This window comes from Vulpes vulpes, chromosome 10 (genome assembly GCF_048418805.1).
Source record: "Vulpes vulpes isolate BD-2025 chromosome 10, VulVul3, whole genome shotgun sequence".
Taxonomy (NCBI): domain Eukaryota; kingdom Metazoa; phylum Chordata; class Mammalia; order Carnivora; family Canidae; genus Vulpes; species Vulpes vulpes.
Window position 1 is genome coordinate 73,449,531 of NC_132789.1, and position 20,437 is coordinate 73,469,967.

General features: G+C 39.7%; 1 protein-coding gene across 1 annotated transcript in view; it reads right to left on the reverse strand.

Annotated features, from left to right (window-relative positions):
- Positions 1-2,616: 2,616 nt before the first annotated feature.
- Positions 2,617-20,437, reverse strand: part of LTA4H (leukotriene A4 hydrolase) — a 35,456-nt gene continuing 17,635 nt past the window's right edge. The window contains exons 10-19 of the mRNA XM_026013043.2: positions 20,011-20,081; positions 19,414-19,525; positions 18,501-18,645; positions 16,935-17,038; positions 16,422-16,492; positions 13,878-13,932; positions 7,007-7,102; positions 4,933-5,015; positions 4,165-4,269; positions 2,617-2,974 (exon numbers count right to left, since the gene is read on the reverse strand). Coding sequence (XP_025868828.1) covers positions 2,857-2,974; positions 4,165-4,269; positions 4,933-5,015; positions 7,007-7,102; positions 13,878-13,932; positions 16,422-16,492; positions 16,935-17,038; positions 18,501-18,645; positions 19,414-19,525; positions 20,011-20,081 — 960 coding nt within the window. The 3' untranslated portion in view covers positions 2,617-2,856. The remainder of the gene's footprint in view (positions 2,975-4,164; positions 4,270-4,932; positions 5,016-7,006; positions 7,103-13,877; positions 13,933-16,421; positions 16,493-16,934; positions 17,039-18,500; positions 18,646-19,413; positions 19,526-20,010; positions 20,082-20,437) is intronic.

Below are 20,437 nucleotides of genomic sequence, written 5' to 3' on the forward strand. Positions count from 1 at the left end.
AAGAAATCTTAAATTCCAGTACCCCTCCTTATGACTACGACCGTCTAGCCTTGCAGTTCTCCCCTTACTTGAGTCATTTTTGCCCTTGGACTTGACCTCTGGTTGGCTCCTCCTTTCCTCCATTTCCCCCCAGCTTCCTCACTTTCTTTCCTAGGAAGCTAGTGTCCTAGCTGCTTACCTGGGCCACTCTTTTTTCCAGCACTTTGCAATCCTTTTATAACCCTAAACCTATGCTTGCACAGAGTAAAACTCCACCTCTGGGTCATCACAATAAACTTCTGTGTTCACCCTGGTGGAAGGCTACAGAAAGTTCTGTGATGGTGCGCCTCATGGTGATATCCTTTTACTTGCCCCTCTCTGCTCAGCAAGTTTCTAAAATATTCACCCCAATTAACATCCACTCACTCTAATTTTCAAAGGAGGATCTTACCTCTTACATCTCTGAGAAAACCAAGGCCCTTAGATGTGAAGCACCTAAACTTTCTACCCTTCTCCATTCACTCAACTAACAGATATTTCTTGAACACCTGTTGTATCCCAAGCATGATGCTATGCTAGGTGCTGGGAATGAAATAGGATACATTCTCTGCCTTCCTGGTGCTACTTTCTGGTAATGGATGCACTTACACAGAAGACTAATAAGAAGTCCAAATATCCACTGTGCTGTGAGAAAACCAAACTACTAGGGTGCTCAGTCTCTCGGCTGAGCCCAGCTTTTGTGTAATCTCAGGCCAGACATCAGACATGTGAGGGAAGAAACCTCCAGATGATACCACCTCCCAGCAATGTGAGCTTGGAGATTCCAAGTTCATGCTCTAAACACTGTGGAGCAGAGCCAGCCACTTTCACTGTCCAAATTTAGGATCCAAAGATCCCATAAGTCTATACCTTTATATCCATTTGGAACACACTTCCAACTTCCTTTGCTTAGCCAGATCTCTTATCTCGTAAGACTCTGTGTAGGCCTTCTCTTCCCCAGGAGGCATTCCCTAAACCCTTTGGTTAAGTGGCCCTTCCCCAGGTTGCTTTAGCGTATTTCTTCTTCAGCCACATTTAGAAATTACTTATCTTTGTTCACCCAGAAATTATGTGTATATCCTGGCCTGGCATAAACATATTCAACATATACTTATTAGTTGCAGTTTATAAACATGGACTCCACTGGGCTGGCCCCAGGTAAACCTGTGCTGATGTGTGTCTCTAGTGCCCTCTACTTTCTTCATAGCATCCTTCGCTGCCTGGGCCCCAGTTCCAGGCTCCTTCATCCGTGATCACTGAAATGTGACATTAGCCTGAAGTGTGGGGAAAGCTTATGGGGCGGAGTAGCCCTCAAAAGCATCTTTTGGGTCCGTGGATTTGCTTCAGTCTAATCACTTAGAACCTGATTATATACCAGGGATGTGAGCTGAACTCTCTCCTGTGGTCTTCCTGCCATGAAAGACAAGTAAGAGTCAAGCCTTGAGAAGTAGAATCACTGTGGTGTAGATGTGTCCAGAAAGATAGAAGACTGCAAAGGAGAAGCTCAGGATTATATTGACAGACAAGAATTGGTTTCTTTGATACCTATTCAGAGTGTTTGCTTCTATTTTAAGATTTCTGTCACTGCATCAGCATTCGTTTTGTGTATTTAACGACGGCCCTTCCCACATTTATACTCTAAGACACCATTCCTCTTGCTAAAGTTTATTAGCCAGGGGTGAACCCAAGCTGGGTCAGTCTTCCCTCTGAGAATTTGGAATTGAAACCATATAATGGAGGTGGGTGGGAGAATGGGGTGACTGGGTGACGGGCACTGAGGGGAGCACTTGACGGGATGAGCACTGGGTGCTATATGTTGGCAAATCAAACTCCAAAAAAAAATTTATATATAATAAAATAATAATAAAAAGAATTTGGAATTGAGACAATCTTCCCATGTGATAAGAACCATTTACAGTAGCAAAGCTGGAGGGTAGCCAGACTCTATGGTGTGGAGTAGGGTAGCAGAAATGAGAGACAAGAGAGAGTATTGCTTGCTTGACAATTGACAATTCTGGGTTTCAGTCCTCTTCTGCGTGTCCATGGGTTTTGACAACCAACCCCCCCCCATTAGGTGTCCTTAAAACAATCCTCCTCTTCCTTTTCTGACTTCTAATCCTTTGGGTTTTGTCACTTACAATCAAGAATCCTTAATACACCTGTGTTTCCCAGAGTCGCCCTGGGGTACTATGCTCTTGGGATGCTTTGTTACTCTCTTATTTGGTTCAAGTTGTTCTATTGTTTCCAGTATGTATTATATGTGTGCATAATAGATATTATAATTGTATCATTTCCTTCTGTGCACTGTATGCTTTATGTGGGTGAAGGATATTTGATGACCAGTAAGGAGATGAATCAGGTTGAACAGACAAGAGAGTATTCCCCGTAGAGTTTATACATTTTGGAAAGTGCGTTTATACTACACCTGGGTGAGCAAATCCAACTGAGTGCTCATGTTGTTTAAAAAGCAAAACTCTAATCATCTTGCATTTTTGGCACACAGTAGATTCAAGTGAAAGAACTTAAAAATCCCAGGTAAATAATATGCTGACACTCTTGTGATTGTGTTGGGAAAATAAATATGTAACTAACGAGAAATTTTACATCCACAAAATTAAAAGATTTAATTTTGTTAAAATGCACTTTATGAAGAACATGCCACTGGTTGGGGGTAGGGGAAGGGTGGTGCTCAGATTTATTTATGAAAATCACTGACAAAGCAATAAAAGCCAAAATGAAAACAACATTTTTAGTTACAATATGAGCTGAACTTTTATATTTCTTTCGTGAATTCTGTTTAAAAAAGAGAAATGTCTGAAATCAGCAATTGGTAGGTCCTTAATCCACTTTTAAATCTTTCCCCACCAGCATGGCCGTCACAGGGTGCATACTTGCTCTGTGCTCTTGGTAGGTACATACGGCTTGATGATGGGACTTGTCAAAGGCAGCCAGGTCCCTGTTGGGGGAGGAAAGATGGATAATGATTTATTTTGGCAAGTAATATTTTATTTGGCAAGTATAATTTCATTATACTTGTGAAGTAAACGAAAAGATTAATCGTGACTATCTATGTCATGGTTATATATTTTTCCAAATTCCTGCCAAATCCATAGTGAAAATAACTTCACGAAGATATTCTTAAATTCTATCTTGTAGCCAAGATACAACCTTTCCCCCTCTACCAAGCATTGCTTTATATGGCCAGCAACTTATTCTTCCAACTCATTGCAACATTTGAATCAAAAATATCTGGCTTTACCTGCTCATTTCTTATTACATTTAAATAACTTCAGACTCTTTTTTCCCCTCCATGCCTACCCACCAATGATCTCCTACTTGCTTTTAAAGATCTTTCTGGGTACTTAAGATTATTTTCTATTTACTTCCATTCTGCCAGTGTCTGAACCAATTTGGCCCATAATTGGTAATGTGTATTGATGTTTGTAAAAAAGCTAATAAAATTGCCTCCAATTTTAAATATTTAGAAGCCTTCATTCCTATTCCAAAATTCTTTAACACATTTAAAAATATTATTTTTAGATGGTGTTTTTTTAAAAGATTTTATTTATTCATGAGACACACAGAGAGAGATGCAGAGATGTAAGCAGAGGGAGAGGCAGGCTCCCTGCAGGGAGCCCGCTGTGGGACTCTATCCTGGGACTGTGGGATCACGCCCTGAGCCAAAGGCAGATGCTCAACCACTGAGCCACCCAGGCATCCCTAGATGGTGTTTTATAAAGTATTTTAGCAACAGGAAAAACATCTAAGACTGTTCTTCCCCGTTCCTTTTCTTTTCTTTTCTTTTCTTTTTTCTTTTCTTTTCTTTTTTTCTTTTCTTTCTTTCTTTCTTTCTTTCTTTCTTTCTTTCTTTCTTTCTTTCTTTTTCTTTTCTTTTCTTTTCTTTCTTTTTTTCTTTCTTTCTTTCTTTCGGGGGGTTAGGGCAGAGGGAGAAGGAAAGAATCCCAAGCAGACTCCATGCTGAGTGCTGGGCCTACTGCGGGACTCAATGTAAACGACCTGAGAACATGACCTGAGCTGAAATCCAGAGTTGGACACCTAGCTCACTGAGCCACCCCATGGGGGTGCCCTCCCCCCACCCCCCAACTTCCTGATATAAATTCAAAACATATTTCAGCTGGTTCTTACTTGAACAGAGGTCGTGTAAACTTCATTCGCCCTTGCTCAGTTGCCATTTTTAGAGCCAGGGGAATAGCTTCCTCCCATTTCGATTGAATGCAGAGCCGTAACCATCTGGAAGAAGGATTTTTAGGGGGTGTAGGGTAGGAACCGAGGAGGAAGGGGCAGGATACACAGGCACAACTGAATATTACTTTTGCAATGATGAATAATCCCATTCTGGTTTATGCTGTACAACACTGTATATTTTTCTGAGAATCTCAAGTCCTTGTGTATACACAACCCAGTAATTGGAGAGATCAAGGTATGCTCTTGAAGAAGGCCATACCTTTTAAAAAGTTTAGATCATGTTGGTGCTCATGTACCTTATCTATATAGTTTGTAAAGGAATTAAACTTTGGTTTAAGACTCACACTAAAGATCAGAATTAAGAAAGATTAACCACATAACAGAATTAGAGATTTCTAACTATTCCCATATCAGAGTCGACTTGGCTAGTTGTAGAAGAATGCCTATTGACTTCAGGATTCCTAATCCTTCCCCTCCCCCCTTTTTATGGCAAGAGAAGCTTAGAACAAATGCTAATAAAAAGGTTAATACTATTATCTTACAGATGTTGCAACTATTCCTTAAAGGCTGCTCTAATTATTTATACAGGTACAGTAAATTTCACAAGGATTCTTAAAGTTCATGTATGCCTCCGACTCTGCTTTCCCTTTCTCCACCTTTTAAACAAGTTTCTACTTTCTTCCACAGAGACAAGTTAAAATGATGTACCTGAATCGTATTTCAGAATTGTTAATGGCATTCAAGTTGTACACCTCTTGCATTCGCTTTATGTGCCCCAATGGAAGAGGTGCCTAAGAGCAAAATAAAGAAATATGATGTATCATTTCAACAGGATTCCTTGGAAGAAAGAAGCTGGAGAGAAATTCTTAGCCAGATTAAAATCCTAAATATTTTATAATATAGAAATAGGTTAGATAAAAAGAAAAGAAACAAATGCACATGACAAATTTTGTGCAAACTTATTCAGGATAAGGATGTTCTACTGGGAGCAAAAGGATAGTTTAATTTGTGAGGTATACAGAGAATTAAATGAGAATTACTCTCCTCAGACTTTTTGGCATATGAATACTAACTTTCTAATCCTTTCCAGAGTCTTCCAAGTCCTTCCTTATACGTTATATATCTTAAATGTATTCCATTCTCTGTATTAAACCACAGTCCCTTAATTGTTAACTCACCGATTACCCCCAGCTTTATCTTTGTGTATTTCCTCTGAAATCCCTTTTAAATGATCTATATCCCTACAAAATAGCAGTTTTTAAACTTTTATATTACAGATCCCTTTGAGAACCTGATGAGTAATAGTGATGGTTTCCTTAGGAAAAAGAGAAAGATTTACCATATAAGCACAAATGTCTGTATACAATTGCAGGGGGTTCATAAACCTCCCGTGCCCATCTTAACCTATGTTAAAGGGGGGAGCAAATCTGGTGAGGAAAGAAGACCAGTTCAGTCTGGACAAGCAGGGAGACTGGGGTGCTGCTAAGTTGGTGGTGACTCTCCTCTCCCACCATGACTCATTTTACAAAACTCATCCCACGCTCTTGGGGAAGCGTCTCTGCTCTGAGTGCCAGACCTTTCCCAAATCGTTTGGTCTCAGCTCAACTCCAAGTCCACTCTGTAGGTCCACTGGTTAAGGTCACCTCCTAGACCCCCAACTATCCCCAATTTTTGCCCTGCATATTTGGGAGACATCCCACCAGGCCCTCTCTCTCTTTTGGCCCAGGCCACAAGGCAGCACTGTAGACATTTATGAAACTTCAGTGACTTAATGCCCTAAAAATGGATTCTTGCAAAGCCCTTGTTGCCTTAAATCCTACTCCTCTTTTTGTGTTGCTTCCATAGGAAACTCTATCCAGTCTTCTCTATCCCTCTCAAGGTCCTGAGACCCAAGAGCACATTTCAGTGTCACAGTAAAGACCCCATCATTCCCTCCCTCTCAAAATGCAGCCTCTCCTTTCCATTTCACATATTCTTTTAGTTACCTGGGTTTGAAACCTTAAAATCTGCTTGGACTCACTCCTGTTAACCATCAAATCCAGTCAGTCACAAACCCCAGGCTCTCACCCTTCACCCCTGCTCATCTAGCCTGTTCCCTCCTTTCTCACCAGCTCCCCCTGCATGTCCTGAAAGTCTGACAACTAATTTCTCCACCCATGTTCCTCATGTTGATCCACCGGTGGACTCATATAACTCACCCTTTCATCAGATGACTTTTTTCTTAAAAATGTTAGACCCTTTCCTACCTACCTACCTACTAAAACAAAATCTAAGATTCTTAGCATCCAAGATTCATCATATCTGATCCCACTAGTCTTTCTAGAATTATCTTCATTAACTCTTGCAACACTGTGGCTTGATACTCCCTCAGACTTGAATTTCCACCTCTGCTAACACTGTTCTGCTCAAAGCAAGCCCCACTCCCACAAAACCTTTCCTTGATGATGCCAGGTGGAAGGCAGTTCTTCACTGATTACGTTTTTGTCCAATGATACCTAAAATATGCCTCCTTCTATTGCCAGATTTTGTATGTGTGACCTTCCTTTCTAGATTATAAGTTTTTTAAGGACATGATTTATTTCTTTCTTGCATATTCTCATGTTCACAATAATACCACACATAATAAGCATTCAACAAATGTCTTTAAATAAATGGATGAATTTTATGTTATTTTTTTCCGTTAGTTTTCACATTAATATTTTTCCTAAGTTGGGTTTGTCATAAATGCTATGCTTCTCTTATATGCCCATTGTAATTTCTCATGTTTTGAGCTAGTACTTACTTTCTGGAGCATCTGTGCTAAAAATTCATTCAATTGATGAGAAGAGAGATCCTTGAGGTCTGCTGCGGTGAATGAATTTAAATCCTCTTCTTTGGCCTAAAAGAAATGTTACCTGGTTATTTCTATCCATGTATGATTTAATAATATTTATTGGCTTATCTGACATAAAAATAAAGATTAAGAAAAAGAAATACAAGGATGCACAAGATGGTGAAAAATAGTAATAAATGGGAGAAACTTTTGACATCCTTTGTACCATTCAAGATATGTGGATTTTCAAAGTAAAGAAGACATTACAAAAACATATCAACTAATTCATAGGCCAATTTGAAAACTTGGGGAAAAGGAGCAAATTGCATATTTTCTTAAATATCACATTATGAACATAAAAGAACACAAACTGATGTTTCCCTCTATCCCCACACATTCTGTTTTTCACACCTAACCTTGGAAATCATCTAAGTCGGTATTTTTTTTTTTTAAGATTTTATTTATTTATTCATGAGAGACACAGAGAGAGAGGCAGAGACACAGGCAGAGGGAGAAGCAGGCTCCATGCAGGGAGCCCGATGTAGAACTTGATTTTGGGACTCTAGGATCACGCCCTGGGCCGAAGGCGGGCACTAAACCTCTGAGCCACCCAGGGATCCCCTGTACTTTTCTATTTAGGATTCACTGTCAAAAATCTTGGAGGATTTGATTAAGAAATATTAAATAAAACTTATCAAAGTAAGTATTTTCAAATCTTTAAAAACTAGTTTTAGATTCTTTTAAACTAGGCTTACTTTCTTTTTTAAGCTTACTTTTTAAATTATTTTAAATTTTGATTCCAGTATAATTAACATATGCTGCTGTATTAGCTTCAGGTGTACAACATAGTGATTCAGCACTACATACATAATGCAGACTCATCACAAGTGCCTTCCTTCATCCCCATTCATCCCCATCGCCTATTTCACCCATCCCCCCACCTGCCTCCCCTCTGGTAACCAGCAATTTTTCCCTATAGCTACAAGTCTGTTTCTTGATTTGCCTTTCTCTTTTCCTTTGCTCATTTATTTTGTTTCTTGTAACCCACATATAACTGAAATCAGATGGTATTTGTCTTTCTCTGATTGACTTATTTTGCTTAGCCTTATACTCTCTAGCTCCATCTATGTTCTTACAAATGATAAGATTTCATTCTTTTTTATGGCTGATAATATTCCATTGTGTGTGTGTGTGTCATCTATTGATGGACAGTTGGGCTTCTTCCAAATCTTGGCTATTGGAAATAATGCTGCTATAAACATAGGGGTGCATGTATCTCTTTGAATCAATGTTTTTGTATTTCTTTGGTAAATATACTCAGTAGTGTGATTACTGGATTATAAGGTATTTCTATTTTTAATTTTTTGAGAAACCTCCCTACTGTCTTTCACATAAACTTAAGGTTTCTTTTTGTTTTAAAAGAAATATATGCAATGTTTTTAAAAAAAATCAAATAGGGCCTGATGAAAAATTCCTGTTTTTGCTCCCTGTCTCCAAGTCCTGCTCCTCAGTAACCAGTACTAATAGTTCCTTGTATATCCTTCCAGAAAATGTAATGTATAAATATATATCCTTGTAAAGATACATTAGTTTACATCTTCTTCTCCTTTCTATCCCACTGTGAAACCATATCTTAGTATCAAAACTTACAGACCTCATTCTCTGCTCAAAAACACGCAGATTTAAACTATCTATCAAGGATATGTCATGAAAAGCAACATAATGATAAGCCAAAATTCAAGGTAATGGTTACCGTGATGGGAAGGCAAGGTGGGTAGAGAGGGGATAAGGTGGGGAGGGTGAGTAGGGGTGCTTTAACGGTACTGGTGAGGTTTTATTTCTTTTCTTTTCTTTTTAAGATTTTATTTATTTATTCATGAGAGACACAGAGGAAAATGCAGAGACAGAAGCAGGCTCCCTGCATTGGGAGCCCGATGAGGGACTCAATCCCAGGACCTCGGGATCACACCCTGAGCCAAAGGCAGATGCTCAACCACTGAGCCACCCAGGCGCCCCAAGGTTTTATTTCTTAGGTTAGTGGTGGGTACACAGGCACCTGTTTTACAACTGATTTTTATACCTTCAAATAGGTGATGTACTCTTTTTTCTTTTGCTTTTATTTAATATTCAAGAAAAACAACTGAGCAATAAAACAAGGCAACAAGAGGACCACTGTAATCACTAGTGATTACATAGATGATTACATAGATTGCAGCTAATCTTCAGTCTGTCCTGGACCTGCCAGCTACTGTTGATCCTGAGCTATTTATAATCATCCACCTTGGCTGCTGGGCATGAAGGAATATCTCAGCAGAAAATCAGGAGCAGGAGCAGTTTTACCAGGTGGGCTGAAATATACCTTTCAAATGAAAAGAGAGGTCCTAACACATCACATTGTTATTAAAAGGTCCCGTTTCCCCTGGATCTCTAGCTTTTCTCCATAACAAGTCTGTAAACTACCAAAACATAGATTCAAGACACAGGTAGAAGAGCTGAAGTATGATCTGTGGCAAGATGTGTTATCAGATTTCCCTCCCTGCATAGAAATAATTATGCGTTTCTAAATTATTTAGCGTCTGTAATTAAACCCATCATCTAATTATAACTTAACACCTCTGGTTCCTGTTGTTACAACACTGACCATGGGAGGCCTACCACTCCAGGCATAGTATTGACAGTGGATAGACACAGGTGCCCAACGAGCCTGCTGGGTGGGCAGCTGCCTAGGTAGTTTCTATCCCCCAAATCTTGAACTAGATCTAAAGAGTTAGTAATACTCTAACTTTGTTATGATGTTATGAGAATCTTCAGAAAGGTGTTTATATATTTTATTTGAAATGACAATATCTTTACCCTTGGTTTCTGTTTCCATTTTCCTGATTTGCCTTACTCTTGATTTGTTTTTCTTTCTTCTTCTGGCTGTCAGAGCTCAAAACCCAGAGCTTTCTATTCCTTTTTTTAAAATTTGTTTTTATTGAAGTTCAATTTGCCAACATATAGTATAACACCCAGTGCTCATCCCATCATGTGCCCTCGTCAGTGCCCATCACCCAGTTATCCCAACCTCCCACCCACCTCCCCTTCCGCAATCTTTGTTCATTTTCCAGAGTTAGGAGTCTCTCATGGTTTGTCTCCCTCTCTAATTTTTCCCACTCAGTTCCCCTCCTTTCCCTTATAATCCCTTTCACTATCTCTTATATTCCCTGTATGAGTGACACCACATGATGATTGTCCTTCTCCAATCAACTTACTTTCTTATTCTCCACACTTGATCAGTTTTCAAGGTCTTAACGCTAGCTATTTAAAATTAAACCTCAAAAATCTTTCAACTCTTTTATTTCCTCCTGTACTATTCTAGTTCAAACCCGTAAAGCCTTCTGATTCTGAGCTACTATCTCCTCTGAACTACTAGCTGGCCTACCTAACTCTGACTTTTCCATCTCTACTAAGCCTCTAAAAAAATTTTTTTTAATTTTTTATTTATTTATGATAGTCACAGAGAGAGAGAGAGGCAGAGACACAGGCAGAGGGAGAAGCAGGCTCCATGCACCGGGAGCCTGATGTGGGATTTGATCCAGGGTCTCCAGGATCGCGCCCTGGGCCAAAGGCAGGCGCTAAACCGCTGCGCCACCCAGGGATCCCTCCACTAAGCCTCTATACTCCACAGTTTGATTAATGGTCCTAATAAATAGCTCTGATCATTTCATTTGTGGTTCAAAAACCTTTAGGGATCCACTGCTGTTCACAGATCATGTGTTACATTCCTTAGCTTGATAATCAAGCTTCTCTATAATAGGGAGCTAATTTATCTTTCCAACCTTGTTCTCCCTCTACTAATTCATGTATTTATCCAGCAGTGAATAAAGGTGGATGGCCCTGGGGATATAGAGATGAATAAAAACAATTTCTGCTCTCAAGTTGCTTATGGCCTGGTGAAAGAAACAGATACAAACAATACAGTAAAAACAAACAAACAAACAAACAAACAAACAAATGCAGTAAAAGCTTTTTTAAAGTGAGCTCCACTAAAACCACTTGTTAGATTAACTGATATGCTCCACCCTCTCTTTATGTAAAATGAATGGACTCACGTCCAGGACACACCTGATGCTCAGTGTGCATGGGCCATCCCTCTGGTACCTGTGTTTTTCTTCCTCCCACCTGTCGATTTATGTGTTAACCACATCAGCTAGAATTGTTTCCAAATGTATTTATATCAGTTGTAGTTGCAATCAGAAAACCTTGTCAGATAAAAGGTAAACTGATGAAAGAGGAGTGCCGAAAGAAAAAGAAATTTCTCTAAATATTAAGTTTATTGCTCTGGAAAACGTAAGTCAACTTTAATTTGAAAGCTGCTGTGCAAAAAAAAAAAATGTTGCTATAGAATTTGTAAATGGATGGAATTTACAGACTCTGTAAAAAGATGGGAACAACAGAAAAATCTAGAAGGAGGTATTTAAATTCTATTTCCACTTTAAAGAAACTAAAATTGGAAGTTACAAGTGCATTAAGAATTTAGTTTACACAGCTGACGTACAGCTCTGGCTCAGTCAAAGTCTGAATGATATGTCTTAAAATGTCTTCAATATGATCAGTTTTTATGATACCCTGCTTTAACCAATGTTTTCAGTTAACTGACTGGTTAACTGAACTGGCTCACTGATTTGTTCCAATCTGATAAGAGTACTTTAATAATAGTACAATAAAAACCAAGCCAGAAATGGTGTGATAGGGCTGTTTACAGGATTCTATAGGAGATGAGGAAGGAAAGCCTTACTTAGCCTGGGATAAGGACAGAAGGGTGGGGGAGGAAGCAGAGAGGGTAGCCCTGGCAGACAGGAAGGAAGGAACACTAGCTTAATGAACCTCAATGGAACTTAAAGGACGTCAGTATGGCAATGGCCATGGACACAATCAGGGAGGAGGATGGAGAGATGAACCAGAAGAATAGGCTCTAAGCTCTAACCAGAATGAACTCACCTCTCCACCCAGGCTCCATGTTTTGTTGCTGCTTTAAGGAAAAAACCTTTGTTTGAACTCTGTGCCTCCCACCCAGAATGTCCTCTTCTACCTCATCCGTGCCCAAAGCATACTCAGTCCCAGCTGAAACACCCTCCTCTAGACAGAGCTCTCCTCCATGCTGCAGCCAACCTCAACCCACTCCCCTCTCCAGGTGGAAGTATCTGCTCCTTCTGGTGACCTCTTGTTCCTTCATCTGTGTCCTTGTCACGCTGCTCATCACTTACTGTTTAGCATTGGTTATATATAACTACACTTTAGGAACAAGGGTCAAAAGGCAACATCTAAATTTGTTGCAGATAACAGGATGAAGGATAGCAAAATCTGCTACCCACAAATACGCCACTTTAGTATATTGATTATTTTAGCTGTAGGCTCTTGAAAGACAGGAAAGGCAAGGAGAGGTTTTCTCTGAACTGCACTCGCCTGCCTAGAAACAGAATTTTTCCAAAGGAACTCAGTTGTCCTAGATCCCCTCCTCTGGGAGTTTGATCAGTCAGGCAAAATTGACTCTTATCACAGGAAAGGAAACTAAAAGTGGCCACCATGCCCAGGCAAACTTTGTCACAAGCTATCATACCCTCCCACCATTCCTCTAAGAGCCCATTCTCTTTCCTAAAAATCCTTTATTTTCCCCTAAAAGGCCTTCTTTCTCCCCACTGAAATGGTACCAAACCCTGAATTCTGAGCTACCTCTGAGTGATTCATTTTTCTGTGGGCCTCTCCCCTGTGTACATGAGATACACACGTTCATAAATGTGTTTTTCTCTTGCTAATCTGCCTTTCTTTATACAGGTCTCAGCTAAGAACTTAGACGGTAGAGGAAAAATTTCTTTTCTTCCCCTGCAATGATTTTATTTTTTATTTTTTTATTTTATTTATTTTATTTATTTTAAGGTATTTTATTTTTTTAAATTTTTATTTATTTATGATAGTCACAGAGAGAGAGAGAGGCAGAGACACAGGCAGAGGGAGAAGCAGGCTCCATGCACCGGGAGCCCGACGTGGGATTCGATCCCGGGTCTCCAGGATCGCGCCCTGGGCCAAAGGCAGGCGCCAAACCGCTGCGCCACCCAGGGATCCCTATTTTTTATTTTTTTAATTTTTATTTATTTATGATAGTCACACACACAGAGAGAGAGGCAGAGACACAGGCAGAGGGAGAAGCAGGCTCCATGCACCGGGAGCCCGACGTGGGATTCGGTCCTGGGTCTCCAGGATCGCGCCCTGGGCCAAAGGCAGGTGCCCAACCTCTGCGCCACCCAGGGATCCCCCCCTGCAATGATTATTCCTACATTTTCTGTTATTTTTCACGAAAGCATCATCCAGGGCACATCCTCACTCTGGTTTCTCTAAGGGTTATGTTTCAGGATGTACACAAACAAGCTATCTTTAGGAGGCTCCATAGGTGTGGACAGTAACACCCACCAACAGTTGGCACTAGCGCTTGCCTAAGATCATTTTAGATTTACCTGGTATGGGTAAGGGCTATATTTGAAGCAGTGTCTTACAAACGATTTATGAGGAAAAAGAAGGAAGAGAAAACGCAAATATCTTTGCATGCCTTTCTTAAGACTTGAAGCAAGAAAATGGGAACAAATACCATCAGTATCTATTTGCTCCCCCAGCCTTCAGTAACTTTACACACTGAAGGCTGGCTTAATAGGACTTCGGATGAACTGGACTTATGAATAACCTCTCCAGATACATGGGTTTGTGAGTAAAGTACCCACCCGCCCTCTTCCCTGCCCCCACTTTCCTGAGTAGAGATGGATTTGCACAATTCTTTAAAAAGTGGTCAAAGTCACATGTTAGTACTCACAGTTATCCACCGTTGACTTAAGGCAATACAAGCATTTGTCAGAGTCATATCGTAACTGCAAAGATGAAAAAATACTAGAGGTTAAATTTCATAAAAATGTACATGCTTTTCCATAAATGTAATGTTGAAGTTACAGAGCATAACTTTCAAAGTTCTGGGTTTTTTTAAAGATTTTATTTATTTATTCATGAGAGAAAGAAGCAGAGACATAGGCAGAGGAAGAAGCAGGCTCCATGCAGGGAGCCTGACGTGGGACTCGATCCCGGGACTCCAGGATCGCACCCTGGGCCAAAGGCAGGCGTGAAACTGCTGAGCCACTCAGGGATCCCCTATTTTTTTAAAGACTTTATTTATTCGTTTGAGAGGAAGAGTAAGAGAGCCAGAGGGAGGGGGAGGGAGAAGCAGGCACCCCATGGAGCAGAGAGCTGGATGAGGGGCTCTATCCCAGGACTCTGGGATCATGACCTGAGCCACTCCTCAAAGTTCTTTTTAAATAAAAAAGGCACCTGGGTGGCTCAGTCACTTAGACGTCTGCCTTTGGCTCAGGTCATGATCTTGGGGTCCTGGAATGGAGCACCATATGGGGCTCCCTGCTCTGCGGGGAGCCTGCTTCTCCCTCTCCCTCTGCCCCTCCTCTTGCTCGTGCTCTCTCTCACTGTTTCTCAAATAAATAAATAAAAACCTTTGAATAAATAAATATCAGGAACTCCAGAGTGCTGGAAATAGGAAATCTTCTACCTGACTTAAATATACTGATGTCATCTGAGAACTTGGAAATCCGAGCAGATACCAAATTGATGAAACACCTGCTTATCCTCCAGAGGGAATGCCTCCGCGTGTCTGTGAAGATGCTTCAGCAGCATCCACTGAAGGCGCTGGTGAGCACATTTAGGGCTTGCTGTGTGCCGGGCACAGTTTGAGGTGCTCGTGACAACGCAAAATCCTTGCTTTTGTGGATTTTACATTTTATTGCTCCAGCTTATCTAACCTTCCACCTTCGTGATCATTCAACAAATCTGCGAGTGCCCATGTGGCAGGCACTGTTCTAGACACCAGGGAAAAATGATGGTGTCATGGGAGACCCTTGCTAGGGAGATTCCGACATCATGTGATGATTTTGTTCCTCTCTCTTCAGAAGAAAATGGAAATAACAAACTCTGACCATGAAGCAAAGAGAACTGCACTGATATCTGTGTGTTCTCCACTTAGAAAATAAGTCCTATGTTTTGCAACAATAGAAGAGACTATGTGTGCAAAAATTCTTGCAAGACGTCTTTGTCCATAAATGATGCTTGCTTTCTGTGAAATGTTTCTGTTAGAGAACGGTAGGGTACCTGCCCTTGAGGACCTAAATGAAATAAGTTTCGATTGGAAGTTACCTTTGAACCTGCTAAAAGAGAGTTTGTGCCCTAGCGGAGATTATAAAGAGGTTAAAGCAGTGACCTCCTTTGAAGCAGCTGCCATTTAATCTTGTGAAGTAGCCAGGCTGTGGGCTTTAGGGAAAGCCTTTTGTTTGTCCTCAAGACCAAATGGGATCAGAGGCAATAAATTGCTCAGGTAGTAAATCACTTTCAACTAGAACATTCCTTAGCACTGATTTCAGAAGGACCAATAGGACAATAGAGGACTTCTGCTGGTCTCTTTCTGGTTTGTCATGAAAAGAACTAAGGAAGGATTAGCCCAAGGAAGGGAAGCAGCCCTTACTTATGGCAAGGTCCTAAGGAAAGTAGAGCACAAAACCAAATATGATCCTTGCTCTCATGGTGCTTCAGTGTAGTGAAGGAGGAAGACTTTAATAATCACACAAATCAAAATTACTGCTGTGGTGACAGCAATGAAAGAGGCCTCATATAGCACCAGGAAACCCGAAATGGGGACCTAACCTGGTTCAGAGAAGTCAAGGAATATTTCCATGAGGAAGCAGTTCTTGGGCTGAGATTGGAATTACCTGCATAAAGAGTACAGCAGGTGGGTGGGAACAGTCTGTTCCAGCCAGGAACTTGCAGTAGTTAGCATCCTCACATGACTCAGGAGTACCAGAGTTTAGGTCTCTGATATGAGGAGGGTATTTAGTTTAAAAGGCAGTATACTGGAGGGGTAAAGATTGCCAGGGTATGAATCTCAACTCTGAATGGAATGAATACTGTGCAAACTTAGGTTAAGACATTTTACCTAGCTAAGCCTAATGTGCCTCTTCTGGAAATGGAGATGGCAACTTATAACCCTGCTGTAGTAATTAGAATAGTACTTATACAAGTTTTATTTCTTATTGCAAAGGTTTTAAAGGAAAGGAAAATATCTTCCCTCTGTATCACCATCCTTCAGCTGAAAGGAGGCATTCCATAATTACTTGCAATTAACTGAATTTATATTTATAGTATCATAGAAATGATTCTTTTGACCTGAGGGTCAAGGTTCAAACACCTATGAAGTCTACTCTCTAAGTAGTAACAGTTTAAGGAAGTCATAAAACCCTTTCAGGTATTTTGAGGAGCTCCAGGGTTTTGCAGGATGAGAAAGAAAGCATTAACAGGAAGTACTGACTTGGGTTTTACAGGGGGCATTCCAGGAGAGTACAGCCAGGCATTCCAATCAACTTGATTGAGAATATCAACCTGTGAAGGCAAAGAAGGCCAAGTTTGCTACAGAATAATCTTTTCCATTGGGAGGAAAAAAACCAACAAAACTAAAACAGACTATTAGATCTTCAAATCTTAATTTTGTCTACACTGACATGTAGGATAATTTCTGTTTTCCTATATAAATTTTTATTAATCAGTAGCATTCTGTTAAATAAAAGAGGAAAATTAAATATATACAAAAAATACATTTCTGAATAAATACATTTCTGGAAACATACTATTGAAGATCCCTCTGAAATATTCACATTAGTTCATGTTGTTGAGATCACATTTTAAACAGGAAAAAGTACAATGAAAGGTTGAGTCTTAAATTCTAAACCAATACTACTACTAAGTAATTCAAATCAGTCTAACAAATAGCCATTAAATACAGGTATATTGGGCATAACAAATAAGAAAGCTTTTAAAAGCCAACCTTATCTTTGAAGTGGGAATACAGGAAATCCTTCCAGTCATCAGTGGTTATGCTCTTGTAGGAAAACTTCTCAACATAAGCCTTTAGGAATCCTAGGAAAACCTCTAAGAGTTAAAAAAAAGAAAAAAAAGAAAAAATGTTGGTTAATGGAAAGGTAGCTATTTAACATTTTTGGGAAGTGCTTGATAAGGTCCTATTGACCAAGGAGAACAGAGAATTTTCAGAGAATAGGGAAACCAATAAGAGGTTTAGTGGTAGAAGAACGTTTAAAACAGGAAGTAGGACTTCAGTTGGGCCTTGAAGGATATATATATAAATTTGATAGAAGGGAGAAAAGAAATCTTCATTACAAGTAAGAGGAAAATACAATGAAGAAACAGAGAAGGAGCCCACACACTAATTCTAGAAGTAATGGCCTCAGTGTGACCCAAGAAGAGGAGAACAATATGGGAGAGGAAAAGTGTGTGTGGGTGAGGGAGGGTCTTCAAAGTCCACAGACAAAGGAGAACACTTTAACCCCCATCAGTAGGGGAAGGTTACATATACTCAGCACATCTATATAATGAATGACTACGGTGGCATTAAAGAGCATGAGGTAGATTTGTATGTTCTGACATGGGAGGATGTCTGTGGAACATTGCTGAATTAAAAAAAAAAACAAAGGTAGAACAAGTTATTTTTATGTATATCATTATTTATATATATATAAATTCATTTTATATATCCATTTTTGTTTTTTAAGATTTTTATTTATTTTTTTTTGAGAGAGAGAAAGAGAGCATGAGCTGGGGAAGGGACAGAGGGAGAAGCAGACACCCCACCTGAGCAGGGAGCCTGATGTGGGGCCGGATCCCAAGACCCTGAGATCACGACCTAAGCTGAAAGCAGGTGCTTAACCAACTGAGCCACACAAGCATTCCAATGAGCCATTTCCTGTAATCACAATATATTTATTTGTCTCTTTATTTATACTTAGAAAAAGATCTGGAGACATGCACACCTAACTGCTAAGAGTGGTTATCTGGGGAGTGGAAAAGGCTGAGGGGCTCTCGCTTGTTACTCTTATAAACTTCTGTACTACACAATTTTTGTTTCTTTTTTTTTTTTTAAGATTTTATTTATTTATTCATGATAGACATAGAGAGAGAGAGAGGCAGAGACACAGGCAGAGGGAGAAGCAGGCTCCATGCCGGGAGCCCGACGTGGGACTCGATCCTGGGACTCCAGGATCGCACCATGGGCCAAAGGCAGGCGCTAAACCGCTGAGCCACCCAGGGATCCCCACAATTTTTGTTTCAATGAGTACAAACTATTTTCCTAATTTTTAAAATAAGATGAGTTTTCTTTAAAATAAGATGAGTTTTCTTTTCAAGCAACACAATTTTGAATTTAGCAGTCATTCAAGGTTTTAAGTAGAGAGGTCACATTAGAAAAGGATATAGATTTTCTTCAGCAGCTGCACGCACAGTGAACCGAAAGAATAAAATTGAGCAAAAACAACCGTTAAAAATTCTTCCTTATTCTTCACATTGCCCTAAAAAAAATCAGAAAATGCCAACTACTTGCCTGGGCCCCCAAGAAGTTGTTCGAGGTAAAAGAGTAAAGCAAAGCCCTTCTCGTAGGGCACTGATGAATATGCTACATCGGGGTCCACGTTCGTCAAATCAACCACGAGTTTGGTGTATGGATGTGTATCTCCAAAAGTCTTTATCTGCAGGACACAAAATTAGATGAATGTTCAAATATGAATACTGGTCATTAGTAGGCAAGCAAGCTAATAAGGGAGTATTACTTCACCTAAAGGCATAACCATAAGGGAGTCTAGAACTTAGACTGAGAGACTAGAAATTGTAGGGCATGTTAGCACAAATTTCTGAAAGTCTGTTAATGGAATGGCCACTTGTGTCATGTTCTTTATTCTTATAAAAAATAAAGAAATGTTTCAATGTGTGGTTTGGCCTTTAGGAGACGAAGCACTGAAGAATGATGTAAATATACCAAATAAAGTTCAAACTAAGGAACTGACTATATTAATGACAAAGACTTGATGAGGTCCTACTGCTCAGGAACATGATGTGACACAGGATAATGATTAGTATGTATCAACAGAATATTTACCAGGGTTCCTGGGTGGTTCAGTTGGTTAAGTGTCTGACTCTGCTTTGGCTCAGGTCATGACTCAGAGTCCTGGGATTGAGCCCCATGTCGGGCTCTGTGCTCAGCATGAAGTCTGCTTGGGATTCCCTCTCTTCCTTTCCTTCTGCCCTCCCCCCCACCACTTTGCTCTGCCCATGCATGCTCTCTCTCTAATAAATAAAATCTTTTAAAAAAATAGAATATTATACTAGTATCTCCTTGATTTTCCACACCTTGCAAAAATGGCTTTCTTGTTGCTACTTACTAAAGCTAGTTTACAAACTAAACTTTTGAATGCCTATACAACTTTGGAGAAATGCTTTTCAAAGCATGACTCACTTACTGAATTCTGTAGTTCTCCCCATCCTCCCAGAGCATGAAAATGTCTGAACTTTTCACCAAACAGTCGTCCGCAAATGTGGCGTTCCAAGTACACGGTATGTCCTTCGTTTAACCTGAAAAAGTTTTTTTTTTTTGTAAATAAAATGACAGTGACACAGCCGAAAGGAACATGTTTTAGTCAACAAGGTACTTTCTTTTTGGCTTTTCTGCAGAGCAAAGAATTGTAAAGCATGAACACTACAGTCTAAGCAGATTGCCTATGTGGCTACTCTGCATTCAATTCAGAACAATGGGAAACCCAGCCCAGCAGATGGCAGTGGGGAAAATTAAGTGCTGGTTCTTGTTTTATGTGCCCATTATTAAAATGTGATTGTACCAGGAACTAAATAACAAGCGCAAGCCGAATACTCCTACTCTACCTAACATTGTGACAAGTGTTGTGGAATTTTTTTTTTTAAGTTGTCTACCAAGGAGATGGTAACAAAGAAAAACAAGAAAAAGGATGCAACATTCCTACAAAACAATTCAGAGTGGCAGGCAGGCAGGGAAAGAAATTAATAACAAGGACCAATAGAGAAACAATAATAATAAATCTTACCAAAAGTGGTCCCAAGTTTTGTTGGTCACTAGATTTCCTGTCCAGCTGTGAGATATTTCATGTGCAATAACCTGAAGTGGAAATAATGCAGTAGTAAATAGTGGAAGGGATCGGTCATAGAATTGATCACCTTACTTTAAAATAACTCCATAGGTAAGTATTCTAGTTCATTCAGTTCCACATCGTTCAATTTGTTTTTCTTTTAACACCAGCTGAAATATTCAGGGAGTTAGTTTAGCAAACAAATCATAATTTAGCCAAAGACAAAAGTATAGTTAAAAAAATTAGAAACAAAAAAAAAATTAGAAACAAAATTATTTAGAAAATACTAAATGGATAAATCACTCCATTAAAATCTATTTCATAAGCACATGAAGAGATCAGACCATCAAATGTTATGAAATCTATTAAATCTAACTGTTAATAT